We start from the raw sequence: 16301 nt of genomic DNA, 5'->3' as shown, positions 1-16301 counted from the left end.
CTCCCAAAAGTCCTTTTAGGGGACTGGAACGAGCGATCATTAGGTCGCTGGTACAATACACTGCAATACTAATGTATTGCAGTATAATATCATTTTTACAGGCTCCTGAAACAGCTCGATCGCTGTTCCTGTCCATTAGTCCCGGGTGTCAGCTGTAATACACAGCAGACACCTGCAGAATATGGAGCGGGCGCAGCGCATGAGCCGCTCCATATATAACCCCCCGCACCACGACATGCTATTAAGTCGTGCGCGAAGGTGTTAATGCGCAGCGGATGGTGAAAATTACAATTTTCCACTGATATGCCATTTTAATGCACAATATGTTGTGCCCAGTTTGTGCCACTGAAGACAAATACCTCATACAATGTTGAGCGGGTTCTCCCGGATATAAAATATATATGTGGACGTAAGCTGGTGTTTGGACACGCTGTGGGGCTCAGAAGCGAGGGAGCGGCATTTGGGTTTTGGAGCGCAGAGTTTGCTTGGTAACTGTTCTGTTTGGGGTTTTGCTGGTATTTCAGTTTATGATGTGGGGGTATGTGTAACTTGGGCAGAGTACATCAGGACATAATAAGAGGGTATAATAATGGGGTACATAAATAATAATCCGCAGATATGTGGCTGATGTCGCACTGATAAATGGCACCCGATCTTATCAGCTTTTGGACACTGCACAATTTCTGTCGCTATTTTCTGAGAGCCAGAACTTTTTTATTTTTTCTTCACCGGAGCCGTGCGAGGGCTTATTTGTTGCGGGACAATCTGTAGTTTTCATTGGTACCATTTTAGGGTACATGTGATTTTTTTATCACTTTTTATTAGATTTTTTTGGCAAGCAAAGTGACAAAAAAACAAATTCTGACGATGTTTTTTGTCTTTTTTTTTTTTACACTTTTCACCGTGCGCTATAAATGACATTTTACTTTATTCTGCGGGTCGATACGATTACGGCGATAGCAGATGTATATAGTTTTTTTAAATATTTTGCAGTGTTTGCGCAATAAAATCACTTTTTTATCAAATAATTTATTTTCTGTGTCACCATATTCTGAGAGCCATAACTTTTTTATTTGTCAGTCAAAAAAAGCTGTGTAAGGCCCCATGCACACGACAGCAAAAAACCTCCGTTTTTGCGGACCGCAATTGCGGTCCGCAAAAACGGAGCCATTCACTTTCATTGAACACTGACACCTTTCCGTAGCACTACGGAAGGGTGTCAGTGCTGTGGAAATGTTCCGGGAATTATGGAACATGTCCGTTCTTTCGCATTTTGCGGGCCGTGCTCCCATACTTTGTATGGGAGCACGGGCCGAAAATACGGCTGTCAGTCAGCGGCCGGCCGTGCCCGCAATCGCGGGCCAGGATTGCGGGCACGGTCGTGTGCATGGGGCCTAAGGGCTTGTTTTTTGCGGGACGGGTTGTAGTTTTTATTGGTACTATTTTAGGGTACATGCGACTTTTTGATCACTTTTTATTCTATATTTTTGGAGGGTTGATGACCAAAGAAATAGTGATTCTGACATTGTTTTTTAATTATTTTTTTTGCACTGTTCACCGTGCGGGAAAAATAATATTATAGTTTTATAGTTTGGGTCGTTTTGAACGTGGTCATACAAAATATGTGTACTTTTTTTTACATTTTCATTTTTTTCCTATAATAAAAGACTTATAGGAAAAAAAGCATTTTTTGTTTTTGTAACTTTTATAAAACATTTTTATTACTTTATTTTTTACTTGAAGACTGGCAGCACTGATCGCTGCTATAATACATTACACTACCTAGGTATTATAAACTGTCAGTGTGACGCTGAGAGTCACACTGACCGGAAGCTTATGAGGACCGGCCTCCGGCTGTTTCTCATAGGCTGCTGTGCTTGGCTACCCGGGGGCCGTTGTATGGCATCCGATTCTGCCTTATAACCGACTGCAGCACCTTCAATCGGTCCCCGGGAAAGTTTGTTGTAGCAACAAGCTTTCCAGTTTGTTGTAGTAACAAACTTTCCAGTTCGTTGCTACAACAAACTTTCCCTGCAATCACATGACCGGGACCTGAACCAATTAGGTCCCAGTCATGTCTCCGGGACCAGAGGCAGGGGTTAACAGCGCGATCCGGGTGTCACCGCTACTCTGAGACACCCGGATCGCGCTTTTAACACCCACTGTGAATTCACGTCGGCGCTGCACAGAGCCCAGCAAGTGCCGACGTGAATTTACTGTGGGCAGTCGGGAAGCAGTTAAAATGGCCTTGTGATGATAGTAAGCTAAAGCCTCATTCAGACAGATGTAATGTGATCACCTTTTGAAGCCCAATATAGTACTTATAGTAAACACGTGCATGATTTCCTGCGTTATAAACATGAGGCCTATTCCGCCATAGTAAGGCTGGCGCTAGACTCGCACTTTTGTAGTGAGCGATAAATTGCTGTCCAAAGAAATGCATTGAGTAGCTTGAAAGTCTCTTCAAAACCGCTCCAGTCAAGAGATTGGCTAGCAATATAATTGTAATCGCTACATGCTGGGCTTTCAGAGCTACACACTGGTCAGGAGAGATTTTCAAGCAATTTTATTCGTTCCAATAGACAGCGATATAATCACAACCATTTTTTTATTTTGTAGTGAGATTATTAGCTCTAGCCTAATGCATTCCTATGGACAGCGATTTATCGCTCACTACAAAACAAAAGTCTAAAGCTGGATTCACACGAACGTGGCGTTTTTGCACGCGCAAAAATCATTTGCCAGCTCCGTGTGTCATCCGTGTATGATGTGCGGTTGCGTGATTTTCGCGCAGCCGCCATCATAGAGATGATTCTAGCCGACGTCAGTCACTGTCCAGGGTGCTGAAAGAGTTAACTGATCGGCAGTAACTCTTTCAGCACCCTCGACAGTGAATTCCGATCACCATATCTAGCAACCTGTTAAAAAAAAAAAGAGGTTCGTACTTACCGAGAACTTCCCGGCCGTTGCCTTGGTGACGCGTCCTTGGTGACGCGGCAGTCCATGTGACCGCTGCAGCCTGTGCTTGGCCTGTGATTGGCTGCAGCTGTCACTTGGACTGAATTGTCATCCTGGGAGGTCAGACTGGAGGAGGAAGCCGGGAGTTATCGGTAAGTTAGAACTTTTTATTTTTTAACACGTTCATGTATATTGTGATCGGAAGTCACTGTCCAGGGTGCTGAAACAGTTTAACTCTTTCAGCACCCTGGACAGTGACTATCTCCTAACGTCGCGTACCGGATATTTTTTTGCCGGGTTCGGCCAAAACGAGTTCGGCCGGTGAAGTTCGGTTCGGTTGTCCGGGTTCGCTCTTCTCAAAGACACTCCGTTTGGATGTTTGTAAACAGAAAAGCACGTGGTGCTTTTCTGTTTACATTCATCCTTTTGACAGCTCTTGCGTGAATCACGCAGTTCGCACGGAAGTGCTTCCGTGCGGCATGCGTGGTTTTCACGCACCCATTGACTTCAATGGGTGCGTGATGCGTGCAAAACTCCCAAAGAACGGACTCACGCTGAGCAAAAATCACGGACATGTCTGCACGGCCCCATAGACACATATAGGTCCGTGCAACGCGCGTGCAAATCACGCGCGTTGCACGGACCTTTTTCACGTTCGTCTGAATAAAGCCTAAGTCTAACCCTGGGCTGGGCTGACAAGCCTAAGAGTATGTGCACACGAGAGGCTTTTACGGCTGAAATGACAGACTGTTTTCAGGAAAAAACAGCTGCCTCGTTTCAGTCGTAAATGCTCCTCGCATTTTGCGAGGCTTCTCTGACAGCCGTAAATTTTGAGCTGCTCTTCATTGAGTTCAATGAAGAACGGCTCAAATTACGTCTGAAAGAAGTGTCCTGCACTACTTTTGCCGAGGCTGTATTTTTACGCGTCGTAAATGACAGGTTGTCTGCACAGTACGGCGGCAAACCCATTCAAATGAATGGGCAGATGTTTGCCGACGTATTGTAGCCCTATTTTCAGACGTAAAACGAAGCATAATACGCCTCGTTTACGTCTGAAAATAGGTCGTGTGAACCCATCCTAAGGGTGACGTATATGGAAAGGTTTCTAAGGCCTTATTCACACGAGCGTATTTCACATCCGTGTTACGTGCGTTAAAACAACGGACATCACACGGACCTATTCAATTCAATAGGGCCATTCAGACGTGTTTTTCACGCAGCGTGTGTCCGCTGCGTGAAACTCACTGCATGTCCTATTGTGCGTTTTTCGTGCATCCATTGAAGTCGGTGCGTAAAAATCACTGACTACATGGACGCACATCCGTGTGCTGTCCTTGATTCATGCAACAGTTGCTAAAGAAATGATGAGAAAAACACCTTCAGTTTTTTTTCCTGACATAAAAAAGCGTGCGATACGGATGACCTTTGCGTGGAAAAAATGAGTTGTTTACGTGTGCAAAGTGGACACGTCCGTGTGAATAAAGCTCTGTTCGCATCCCGTTTTGACCTTACGTTCGGCATATATACTGAAAACATCTCCCAACGTACAGTGGCATTTCATACATAGGCCCCAATGTTAGTCCGGATTCAAACGAGTGTTGCGAACCTCGGAAGTGCATCCGTGCTTTTCCCTGCGAGACGCGTTATCACGCATCCCCCATAGACTAGAGTCTGGAGGGATGCGTGAAGCGAAAAAAATAGGACGTCCTATTTTTTAACAGACTTTTCGCACGGTCCGCTGAATTACATAGGTCTGTGTGACGGCTGTTTTAATGTCCGTAATCAACGTTCGTGTGAATTAAGCCTTAAAACAAAACATTGCACATTATACTGGTTTTTGTGGTGGTGCACCTTAAAGGAAAGTCCAGCAGACTGCTTTGCTATACAGATTTAAAAAAAAGGTATAGCAACAAACCCTATATGGACAAAAGTATTGGGACACACCTCTTAGGGTATGTTCACACGCCCTATTTACAGATGTAATTCAGGCATTTTACGCCTGGAATTACGGACGGAAAAATGGCTCCAAACCATCTGCAAACATCTGCACATTGAATTCAATGGGTCTTACGGTGTTCTGTGCAGACGGGCTTTTTTTTTTACGCGCCACTGTCAAAAGATGGAGCGTAAAATGACGGCCGCCTCAAAGAAGTGCAGAACACTTCTTGGGACGTAATTGGAGCCGTTTTTCATTGACTCCATAGAAAAACAGCTCCAATTACGTCCATAATGGATGCCGCGAAAAACGCGTGCACTTGTCAAAACGTCTGAAATTCAGGAGCTGTTTTCGCCTGAAAACCGCTCCGTAATTTCAGACATAATTGGCGTTGCCGTGTGAACATACCCTTAGGCCCCATTCACACAACCGTACCTGTAATCATGGTTGGCGATTACGGGCACGGACAGCCACCTGCATTTGCGGGCCGTGCTCCCGTATAAAGTATGTGAGCACGGTCCGTAAAAACAAAAAAAAAATAGGCTGTGTCCTATCTGTTGCGGAGCCTTTCTACGGCATGGACGCCTTCCTGTATACAGGAAAGTGTCTGTGGGCAATAGAAATGAATGGGTCCGTAATTATCGACCATGATTATGGATGAATTCTACGGTCGTGTGCATGGGGTCTTAATCATTGAACTTAGGTGTTTCATTCCTTCCTATAGCCACAGGTGTATAAATTCAACCACCTAGCCAAGCAGTCTGCCGATACAAACATTTGTGAAAGAATTGGAGCTTCACGGCATGGGTTTCCATGGCCGAAAAGTTGTATGTCAGCCTTACATCACCAAACAAAACGTCAAGTGTCGCATAGAATGGTGTAAAGCATGCCGACACTGGTGCAGTGTAAATGTGTTCTGTGGAGTGACAAAACACCCTTCTGTGTCTGATGGACAAGTTTGGGTTTGTCAAATGCCAGGAGAATGTTACCTGTCTGACTGCATTGTGCCAACTAAAGTTTGGTGGAAAATGGATAATTCTATGAGGTTGTTTTGTTTTTTTCAGGGGTTCCCGGGAAGGGACATCTTAATGCTTCAGCTTGCTGAGACATTTTGGACAATTATATGCTTTTAACTTTGTGGGAACAGTTTAAGGAAGGCTGTTTTCTGTTCCAGCATGACTGCCCCAGTGCACAAAGCAAGGTCCATAAAGGCATGGTTGGGTGTGGAAGAACTTGACTGGCCTGCACAGAGCCCTGACCTCAACTCCGTCGAACACCTTTGGATTTACCTAAAATGGAAAATTACGAGCCAGGTGCTCTCGTTCAACATTGACCTCATACATGCTCTATTGGATGAACGGGCAAAAAGACACACTCCAAAATCTTGTAGAAAGCCTTCCCAGAAGAGTAGAAGCTGTTTGAGCGAAGGTGCCGACCAACTCCATATTAATGCCTATGGGTTTAGAATGGGATGTCATTAAATCTCCTGTCGGTGTAATGTGTGGATGTCCCAATACTCTTGTCCATATATTTTAGGTCTGCTCTGTGTAGGCCAAACGGATACTTTTTTGGCATCCATCGAGTCTAAGGCTGGGTTCACACAACCTATTTTCAGATGTAAACGAGGCGTATGCCTCGTTTTACGTCTGAAAATACGGCTACAATACGTCGGCAAACATCTGCCCATTCATTTGAATGGGTTTACCGACGTACTGTGCAGACGACCTGTCATTTACGCGTCGTCGTTTGACAGCTGTCAAACGACGACGCGTAAAATGACTGCCTCGGCAAAGAAGTGCAGGACACTTCTTTGCAACGTAGTTTGAGCCGTTCTTCATTGAAGTCAATAAAGAACAGCTCAAGATTTACGAGCGTCAAAGACGCCTCGCATAATGCAAGGAGGAGCTTTTACGTCTGAAACGACGCAGCTGTTTTCTTCTGAAAACAGTCTGTCTTTTCAGACGTAAAAGGTAGCTAGCGTGTGCACATACCCTAAGGTATTCACCGTTGTCACTAATTTACCTACATTAGCCTTCCAGTATAAATACAGACTGAACTAGTAGTTTACCAGCTTGGTGGCAACTGTAGTTGGGCTCAGAACACGTGCCCTTTTCTTGTCGCATGCGCTAGCCGTACACACCGAACATGCCGTTAAAAAGAGCCTTGGCCCTCATTTACACGTGCGGATTTGTTCAGTATTTTACATCCTTTCTATTTAAGCCAAAACCAGAAGTGGATGCGAAAAAAATATGTAATTGGATTTTTTTCTGTGTTTATGATCCCTTCCTGGTTTTGGCAGGAAACTGATGCAAAATGCGGACCACAAATGTAAATGAGGCCTTAATCATACACAAATTAGGAGGGTGCTTTATAATATAGTCATTATTTTAATATGGCTGGCCAAGAAACCCCTTTCAAAATTGTGAACCTTTATTACTGAATGTGTTATTCTGTTTGATAAGTTATGGCAGAATGATAGAAAATGTTTCATATTTTACAGTAGAATAAAACTTGCTCTGTCTATTACAAGTGTAGTAATTTCTAGATATCTTAAGCTGGCAAGATCTGCCAACAACCTAATGCTTATGGGGCATACCTCCCCTGATGTCCGCTGTCAGGAGGAACAAGAAGCTGGATTTTGGATTTTCTCAGGTAAGTTCAAGTCCACGCCTATAGTTTTTAAGGCTTACAGGAAAGTCTATGGAGGCACATTGCGTTTTAACGCTATGGGGGAACTTATTAAGCACTTTCTGGCGTAGAAAAGTCACAATCTGCGCAGAAACTTTGCATTTTACACTGCCTTCGCCACTTTTCAAAAAAGTGGACTGACTTAGTTAGAGAAGCGTGGTCACCCATGGCCAGATAAGTTCACTATAATTGACACCAGGAACTGGCGTAAATTATAGCAGAGATCTACTCCAGCTTGTAGCTTGACATGGGATTTCCCTTTCTGGTGCATGGACAGCCAGAGTTGCGCCTCTTAATAAATTAGGAACATTTTACTCCAGTGTTTTAGATTAAAATTGGCATATGAAACTTTACCCTTCTTTCCTTTCTGTTATGTATCATGCCAAAGTGCGCAAAAAAATTCTCTATAAATCAACAATTGAAACAGTTGACAAAATGGTCCTGAATTACTCATATGATTGACACTAGTGTTCCAGTGAGAAGCATTCATTAATAGAAAATAATATGTAATTCAACGGTATATACAGTAGTGTTCCAAAAAAATAGCAGTGATTTAAAAAATACAGCGCAAAATCATTATAATAACTTTCATTTGCCTAAATACAAATGCACTCTATGGGATTGAGGTCCGGGGATTGGGCTGTCACTTCATTACCTCAATCCTGTTTGTAACCAAGATGTTGTTCACTTACTGGTGTATTTGGGTACGTTGCGGGGAGTTCTTGCTGGTGACTTGGTTTCACTTCATCGTCTTCTGATTGTAGCAGTACCCACTGGTAGCTTCAGATCTTCTTTGATCTTTCTGGAGGTGATCATTGGCTTATCCTTTGCCATTTTGGCTATTATTTGATCCATTCGAATAGTAGTTCCCCGCTTCCTTCCGCGTCTTTCAGGTTTTTGGTTGCCACTTGAAATCATTTTAGCTGAGCTGCCTATAATTTGCTGCATGTCTTTCCCTCTCCAATCAACTTTTTAATCAAAGTAGGTTTTTCATCAGAACAATGTCTGGATCTACCCATTTCCCACAGTATTTCAGAAAGAAACGCACTATACCCAACATGTGAAACATTTTCCACCCTCCTCCCTTAAATAAGGGCCAAAATTCACACCTGTTATTCCACAGAATGAATGACTTCACCAATTTAAAGAGGATCTGTCACTAGTTTTGTAATGCCCAATCTCCTGGCTAATCTGTCCCAAAAATGTTATTATTTTAAAAGTTAGGTGCTTTTTTCTAAATATGTAAATGAGCCTTTATTAGACAAGTGGGAGGTAACACCAGCGATTCTCCTGAGGTAGAGCCACCTCACAGCCTCTGACGGGGTCCTATCAGCATGAAGCTGTTTCACACAGTATGAGAGACAGTCTAGAGCAGGGGTGGGCAAACTTTTTGACTCGCGGGCCACAATGGGTTCTAAAATTTGACAGAGGGGCCGGGCCAGGAGCATTTGGAGGGAGTGTTTGGGCCGGATATACTAAAGCATTAAATGTAGTGTGTGCAAACCTCATAGCACAGTAAGAACACTACAACCCAATTTATTAACTGTCTTTCAAATGTGAAAAATAGCCCTTATCAGTTAATAAATTTGTCTCAAGGAATATGCAAGATATGGCATTTACATACTATTTCGCAGATACTGGGAGGAGGAAATGTAAATAGATTAAAATAACATACGCACTGTGATTTATCAAGATTGCGTCTGTTTTTAATAAGTTTCAATCGAAGGTGCAAAGTTAAAGAAATCAACATTTATTGAAAAATGGAATCACTTTCAACATTCAAAACCGCAACATCTTCTTGGCATATCAGACATACAGCCGTTGATCGGACTTCAGTGAAGAAGTATTTTGTTGTCCACTCCTTATTAAACACTCGGCATTCGCTGTCCACTTTCCTTCTCTTTGGTCCGCTCATTTTCACAGAAGGGCTTAATGGTGACGTGAAACGAAGTGAAAATTAAAGTGAAATAAAGAGAAATACGCGCCACATTAACAACGGTCAATGTGTTTTGAGTGCGCCATCTATTGGGAAAACGTGGGCATTGCAGGGAAAGGGGAAAAAAAAGGAGGTTTTTACTATAATTTGGACAAGTTCGGCGGGCCGGATTAAAAAGCCTAACGGGCCGTATGTGGCCCGCGGACCGTAGTTTGCCCATGTCTGGTCTAGAGGGAAGGGGGATCACTTAAAACAGCCATATCACGGGCTGTGGACACAGCCGGAGATATCGCCAGTTGAATACACAGGAATGGGGGCTGTTTAATATAAGATCAGGCGGTGTTGCTGGGCAGGGAAGGGGGAGACATTGTATGCTGATTGGACAGCGTCATACAGAAAACATCCCGTCCAGAGTGAAAAGAAAGTCACCTCCCATTTGGCTATTAGAAGCACATTAGTATATTTAGAAAAATGCTCATAACTTTGCAAATACTAAACATTTTTTAAAACAAATCACACTGTAGTTATCAGCAGCCAGAATTAATAAACTGGTGACAGATCCTCTTTAACTCCTGACTGCTATTATTTTGAACAAGCCTCTTTCATTAAAGAGGCTCTGTCACCACATTATAAGTGCCCTACCTTGTACATAATGTGATCGGCGCTGTAATGTAGATAACGGCAGTGTTTTTTATTTAGAAAAACAATCATTTTTGTGACCTATTTTAGATTTATGCTAATGAGTTTCTTAATGACCAACTGGGCGTGTTTTACTTTTTACCAACTGTGCATTGTGGAGAGAAGTGTATGACGCTAACTAATCAGCGTCATACACTTCTCTCCATTCATTTACACAGCAGCATCGTGTTCTTACTAGAACACAATGTGCAGTCACATACACACACATTAATGTTAATCAAGTGTCCTGACAATGAATATACATTACCTCCAGCCAGGATGGGATGTGTATTCAGAATCCTGACACTTCTCTGCACTGCTGTGATTTACTGCACAGCAGGCGTAGTCTCGCGAGATTACGCTGTAAACTGTCATTTACAGCGAGATCTTGCTGTGCTGTGCTGTAGTCTCACACAGACACTACAGAAGTGGTCAGGATTCTGAATACACATCCCGTTCTGGCTGGAGGTAATGTCTATTCATTGTCAGGACACTTGATTAACATTAATGTGTGTGTATGTGACTGCACATTGTGTTCTAGTAAGAACACGATGCTGCTGTGTAAATGAATGGAGAGAAGTGTATGACACTAATTGGTCAGCGTCATACACTCCTCTGTACAACGCCCACTTGGTCAAAAAGTAAAACACGCCCAGTTGGTCATTAAGAAATGCATTAGCATAAAGCTAAAATACGTCATAACTCCGTCAAAAATGATCGTTTTTCTAAATAAAAAACACTGCTGTAATCTACATTACAGCGCCGATGATATCATGTACAATATAGGCCACTTATAATGATTCAATTACTCAGAATGAGTGGCATGTACTAATTGTTGGCTGTTTTTTTATTACTACTCTACTACACTTACAAGTACATTATTTTCTATGTAGAAATGTTGATCTATGAGGTTAATGATGTTGGACTGCTATATTTTTTAACACTACTGTACATACAGAATGTCTCCTATGAATGAACAATAATAGTGTTTATTTAATAGTGTAATAGAATAGCCCAGTATATAATGCAACTGATGATATAATGGCCTACATGATTAACATTGCTGAACAATTGCCGCGATTTATCTCATACGTCTCTGTATACACAGCTCTCTAGAATACTTCGTACACAGCCTCCTTCAATAACTGCTAACATACCTTCTACAATTCACTTGGGAGGAAGTAAGAACATGACCTTTCTGTTAGGTGAAGGTAAAACATTCACAGAAAGCAACTGCATTCAAAAACCATCCTAAAATCTAGACCTTACGTAATATGAAGTGCTATTCCAAACAACAATGGGTTCATGCGTACATATTAATGACTACCTTGTTTTTACCAATTGTTACTTTTGTAGATGGAAGTAGAATGGATCGTGTTGTACTTTGTGTATTTTGTAGTCACAGTTTATTTATATTTTATACTAGTTAGAGTATATAGGACAAAGCTAGACCTAACTGCCATAAATGAAATGCCCTCTCAAATTGGGCAGTATTTCCTAATAAAGCTGGCCATACATACTTTAAATGGTATTGTTTGGCGAAACAGTCGCTGGTTCTTGCTAAAAAGCTGTAAATTAACTACGTAAAATCTTTTTGGGGGGAATTTTTATGAATTAACTGATGTTGGCAGCTTGGCCCATATCCAACGAGGGCATGTTTTTGTTGCCGTTTTGTGAGGAGACATTCGTCCAGGATCACATCTTTTAATAGGTGTTTCATCTAATACACATTTAATTAAGTAATATGTTGGTGTATGCTTTTTAGATATCATCGGTTGTATAAAACAAAGATTTCTGTAAAGTCTCAACGACTGTTTAAAACAAACCCATGAAAAAATCCAACCTGATAGATTGAGTCCCAGACAGATTTTGGTGTTTGGTTGTTGTCGATCGTGTGCAGTGCACGAAAAATGGAGGATCAATGGCCAACAGTTTTTATCTCTTCTTCACCCGATCAAAATGAGTGTGTGGCCAACTTGACTGTATTCACAGTAGGTGCTTGTGTCACTTTTATATTTTATTTATTTATTTCTAAAAATGTTAATAAAAATCTAATATGCATAACTATGCTCTTTGTGCAATGGCCATATTACAACAGATACAACTTTTTAAATGTTGGCTAATGCTTTAAGGAACAGCAAAAACGTAAGAAAAACTTTTTCAATATGGCACACAAATCCATATGTAGATTAAGAAACTGACTCCCAACAGATTTTGGACATGTTCCCCCATCATATCCTACCTTTCCTTCATCCCCTAGAGATTATCCGTTATCTGTGGGGAAATTCGGCAGCAAATGTTTAACTTTTTCACGCCTGCCCCACATAAATTAACGGGCTAATGGACCAGTTGCTGTGTCAGATGCCACTGCGTGTAGACTAAGAAGCAAAACATTCAACTTTAGGCCTAGTTCACACTGCGCTTTTTTGCCATGACTTTCGCTTGGTTTTTCGAGCAAAAAAACGCTACGAAAAAACTTTTTCTGCCTCCCATTAATTTTAAAGGGAGGTCAGAGGCGGAACCGTGGCAACAAAGGACATGCTGCCTTTTTTCCCCCCGCGAGTGGCTTAAACCCGCCGGAAAAAAAACAACTCCTCCGCCTCCCATTGAAATTAATGGAAGGTGATTTTGACAGTTTTTTGGCGCAGATTCCGACGCGGTCTCCATGTCAAAATCAGTGCAAGAAAACTCCATGTTAACTAGGCCTTAGGGTATGTGCACACAACCTCTTTTCAGACGTAATGGAGGCGTTTTACACCTCGAATTATGCCTGAAAAGACGGCTCCAATACGTCGGCAAACATCTGCCCATTGCTTGCAATGGGTCTTACGATGTCCTGTGCAGACGAGCTGTAATTTTACGTGTCGCTGTCAAAGAAGTGCAGAACACTTCTTGGGACTTAATTGGAGACGTTTTTCATTGACTCCAATGAAAACCAGCTCCAATTACATCAGTAAAAGACGCCGTGAAAAACGTGTGCACTTGTAAAAACAGCTGAAATTCAGGGGCTGTTTTCTCCTGAAAACAGCTCCGTAATTTCAGATGTATCTGGCGTTGTCTTGTGCACATACCCTTAGAATGCAGCATTACAAAAGGTGAAATTTTTCTCTGGACATTAAGGCCCAAACTACCCCTGGTCATAAAAGTAGTAATTTCCCTATAGTGCCGCCAAAGGGGAAACGGAGTGCCCATTGAAATGAGTGATCTGTCTTTGTAATGCATTAACATGCTGAGTTCGCCAGAAGTGAGAGACGCTCTTTGTAGCCGCTCTCCACACTGGCAAATACATGAAGGTCCTTCTCTATTCATTTTATAATCTCTCAGTAGGGCATTTGAAAATACACATAGGTGGAACAGACTGAATGGCAACAGTAACTATTTATTATATTCAATCCATTATAATTGACAAAATAGAAATACAGATATAAATGTAACGAAACAACTACATATATATATCGTATTACGCACACTAAAAAAGGTCGGCGCAAGCTAAGTTCAGCGTTGTCCTATAAAACTCTTTTAAAACATACATAAACTAAAATAAATACTCTGCAGCTCAAAACGACCTAATGAATCCACAAACCATATAAAAACGTGGCACACCAAGTCAGCCCAAGTCAGGGGCCGACTTGCTGTGCCACGTTTTTATATGCTGATTTTAAAAAGTTTGTAAGTACAATACACCTTGTGTTTTTTGCAAAATACTGGCGGTGCTACTCTGTGTTGTCTCCTTCTTAACAGGCTAAGGCCGGATTCACACGAGCCTGTGCATTTTGCGCGCGCAAAAAACGCTGCGTTTTGCGTGCGCAAAAGGTACTTAACAGCTCCGTGTGTCAGCCCCGTATGATGCGCGGCTGCATCATTATGACACTCCGTTTGGATGTTTGTAAACAGAATAGCACGTGGTGCTTTTCTGTTTTCATTCATAGTTTTACAGCTGTTGCACGAATCACGCGCGTCCGACGGAAGTGCTTCAGTGTGGTGCGCGTGATTTTCACGCACCCATTGACTTCAATGGGTGCATGATGCGCGAAATACGCACAAAGAACGGACATGTCGTGAGTTTTACGCGGCGGACTCACGCTGCGTAAAAATCACGGACAGTCTGCACTGCCCCATAGACTAATATAGGTCTGTGCGAGGCGCGTGAAAACCACGCGCGTTGCACGGACGTATACCACGTTCGTCTGAATAAGCCCTAAGGCTGGGTTCACACGAGCATGTTACGTCCGTAATGGACGGAACGTATTTCGGCCACTAATCCCGGACCGAACACACTGCAGGGAGCCGGGCTCCTAGCATCACAGTTATGTACGATGCTAGGAGTCCCTGCCTCGCTGCAGGACCACTGTCCCGTACTGTAATCATGTTTTCAGTACGGGACAGTAATTCCATGCAGAGGCAGGGACTCCTAGCATCGTACATAACTATGATGCTAGGAACCCGGCTCCCTGCAGTGTGTTTGGTCCGGGACTTGCGGCCGAAATACGTTCCGTCCTTTACGGACGTAACATGCTCGTGTGAACCCAGCCTTATGGTTACATCAGATTGAGCCAGGGACATCTGTAGAACTACTGAGCCCAACATTCACTGACATCTGCTACACCATGTTCACACGCAGTGAGCAAAAACGTCTGAAAATACTGATTTGCAGACTTTTTTTTAACAGCTCGCGTTTTTCGCAGCATTTTTTATGGCCGTTTCTGGAGCTGTTTTTCAATGGAGTCAATGAAAAACGCCTCCAAAAACATCCCAAGAAGTGTGTCCTGCACGTCTTTTGACGAGCCGTCATTTTATGCGCCGTATTTTGACAGCAACGCGTAAAATAAAGGCTCGTGGGAAAAGAACATCGTAAAACCCATTGCAAGCAATGGGCAGATGTTTGTAGGCGTATTAGGGGAGTTTTTTCAGGCATAATTCGAGGCGTAAAACGCCCGAATTACGTCTGAAAATAGGCCGTGTGAACATACCCTGATACTGCATCTTTACCTTTCCTCAAGATGTTTAGGAGGAAGATACTATTGGACTGACTTTGTGGATTCATTAGGTCGTTTTGAGCTGCTGAGTATTTTTTTCATTTATGTACATTATAATTGACAGTCTTTGAATGTAGATTATCTGTTTTACGCAAAATTAGAATATAACATAATTTGCAGAAAATACACAAGTTAAATATATGTTATGAATAATAGATTTCCTCTATCATCAAATTCCTAGGCAGCTAAGGAGTGACCTAGTGTGCGCACTTCTATGAAAGAACGGATTGTGATGAGTATTGGTTATATCTACATGATCCTACTAATCTTATCCTAATTTTTGGTACACTCCGAAGTAAAAAGCAGCATTTGTTTTAAACAGTGTTTAATAATCAGCACACAAAAAATAAAAATATGTGGAGTAGAGGGGCTCCCACATTATTTTAGGCTCTCCTTTTTCCCATCTATAGTAGGAATGAAGGGCGGCATGACCCAAGGCTATGGGGTTGTCCGATCCTTGGATTGTTTGTGCCTGTGAGATGGGAATACTGCACATATTCACACTTTGTGGAAGCTGGAATTCATGGCGTGCCAACAATTTTGTATACATCCAAAGCTAGCAAACAAAGTGTTATTACTTAGTCATTATCATTTTTTGGTTTAGATCTTTAAGGGTTGGTCTTTCTCATCAGGTTCATCTTCACTACTTGTAGATTCTTCCCCAAATAGATCAGTCCCTACAAAATAAGAACTGTCGTCGTCCTTTGAGGCAATCTTTAGGGTGATGAGTGAGGGTGTATCGCTCATGCCAATCAGAATGGTCTTTCTGTCAGTAGCTAAGGTCAAACAACAGATTTTGCTGTCGGGAGTGAATACTGAAACCACAGTTCCATTATTCAGATTCCACAGGCTGACGTCGCCTATGGAAAGACAAAACATATCAAATAAAATTTATATTTTCAATGTAAACCATCAATATAGATATTGTTTATAACCAGCACATAGTTCTGTAATATGGGAATAAATATTTTTGAAGTCTTTCTATAAGGAACCTTTTAGAGGTTCTTTTATAATAAAATGTTCATGTTATCTGCAGAGGATGCAAAGAAAAGCCATTTCAGGGTTGCAT

At 42.2% G+C, this 16301-nt stretch overlaps 1 protein-coding gene across 1 annotated transcript in view; it reads right to left on the bottom strand.

Annotated features, from left to right (window-relative positions):
• Window positions 1–15299: 15299 nt before the first annotated feature.
• The window catches only part of LOC142661658 (uncharacterized), a 92577-nt gene continuing 91575 nt past the window's right edge, over window positions 15300–16301 (bottom strand). The window contains exon 30 of the mRNA XM_075839494.1: window positions 15300–16092. Within this exon, the coding sequence (XP_075695609.1) occupies window positions 15833–16092 (260 nt within the window). The 3' untranslated portion in view covers window positions 15300–15832. The remainder of the gene's footprint in view (window positions 16093–16301) is intronic.

The sequence above is a fragment of the Rhinoderma darwinii genome, chromosome 1 (genome assembly GCF_050947455.1).
Source record: "Rhinoderma darwinii isolate aRhiDar2 chromosome 1, aRhiDar2.hap1, whole genome shotgun sequence".
Taxonomy (NCBI): domain Eukaryota; kingdom Metazoa; phylum Chordata; class Amphibia; order Anura; family Rhinodermatidae; genus Rhinoderma; species Rhinoderma darwinii.
The sequence above is the reverse complement of the archived record's forward strand: the minus strand, read 5'-3'. Positions and strand labels throughout refer to the sequence as shown.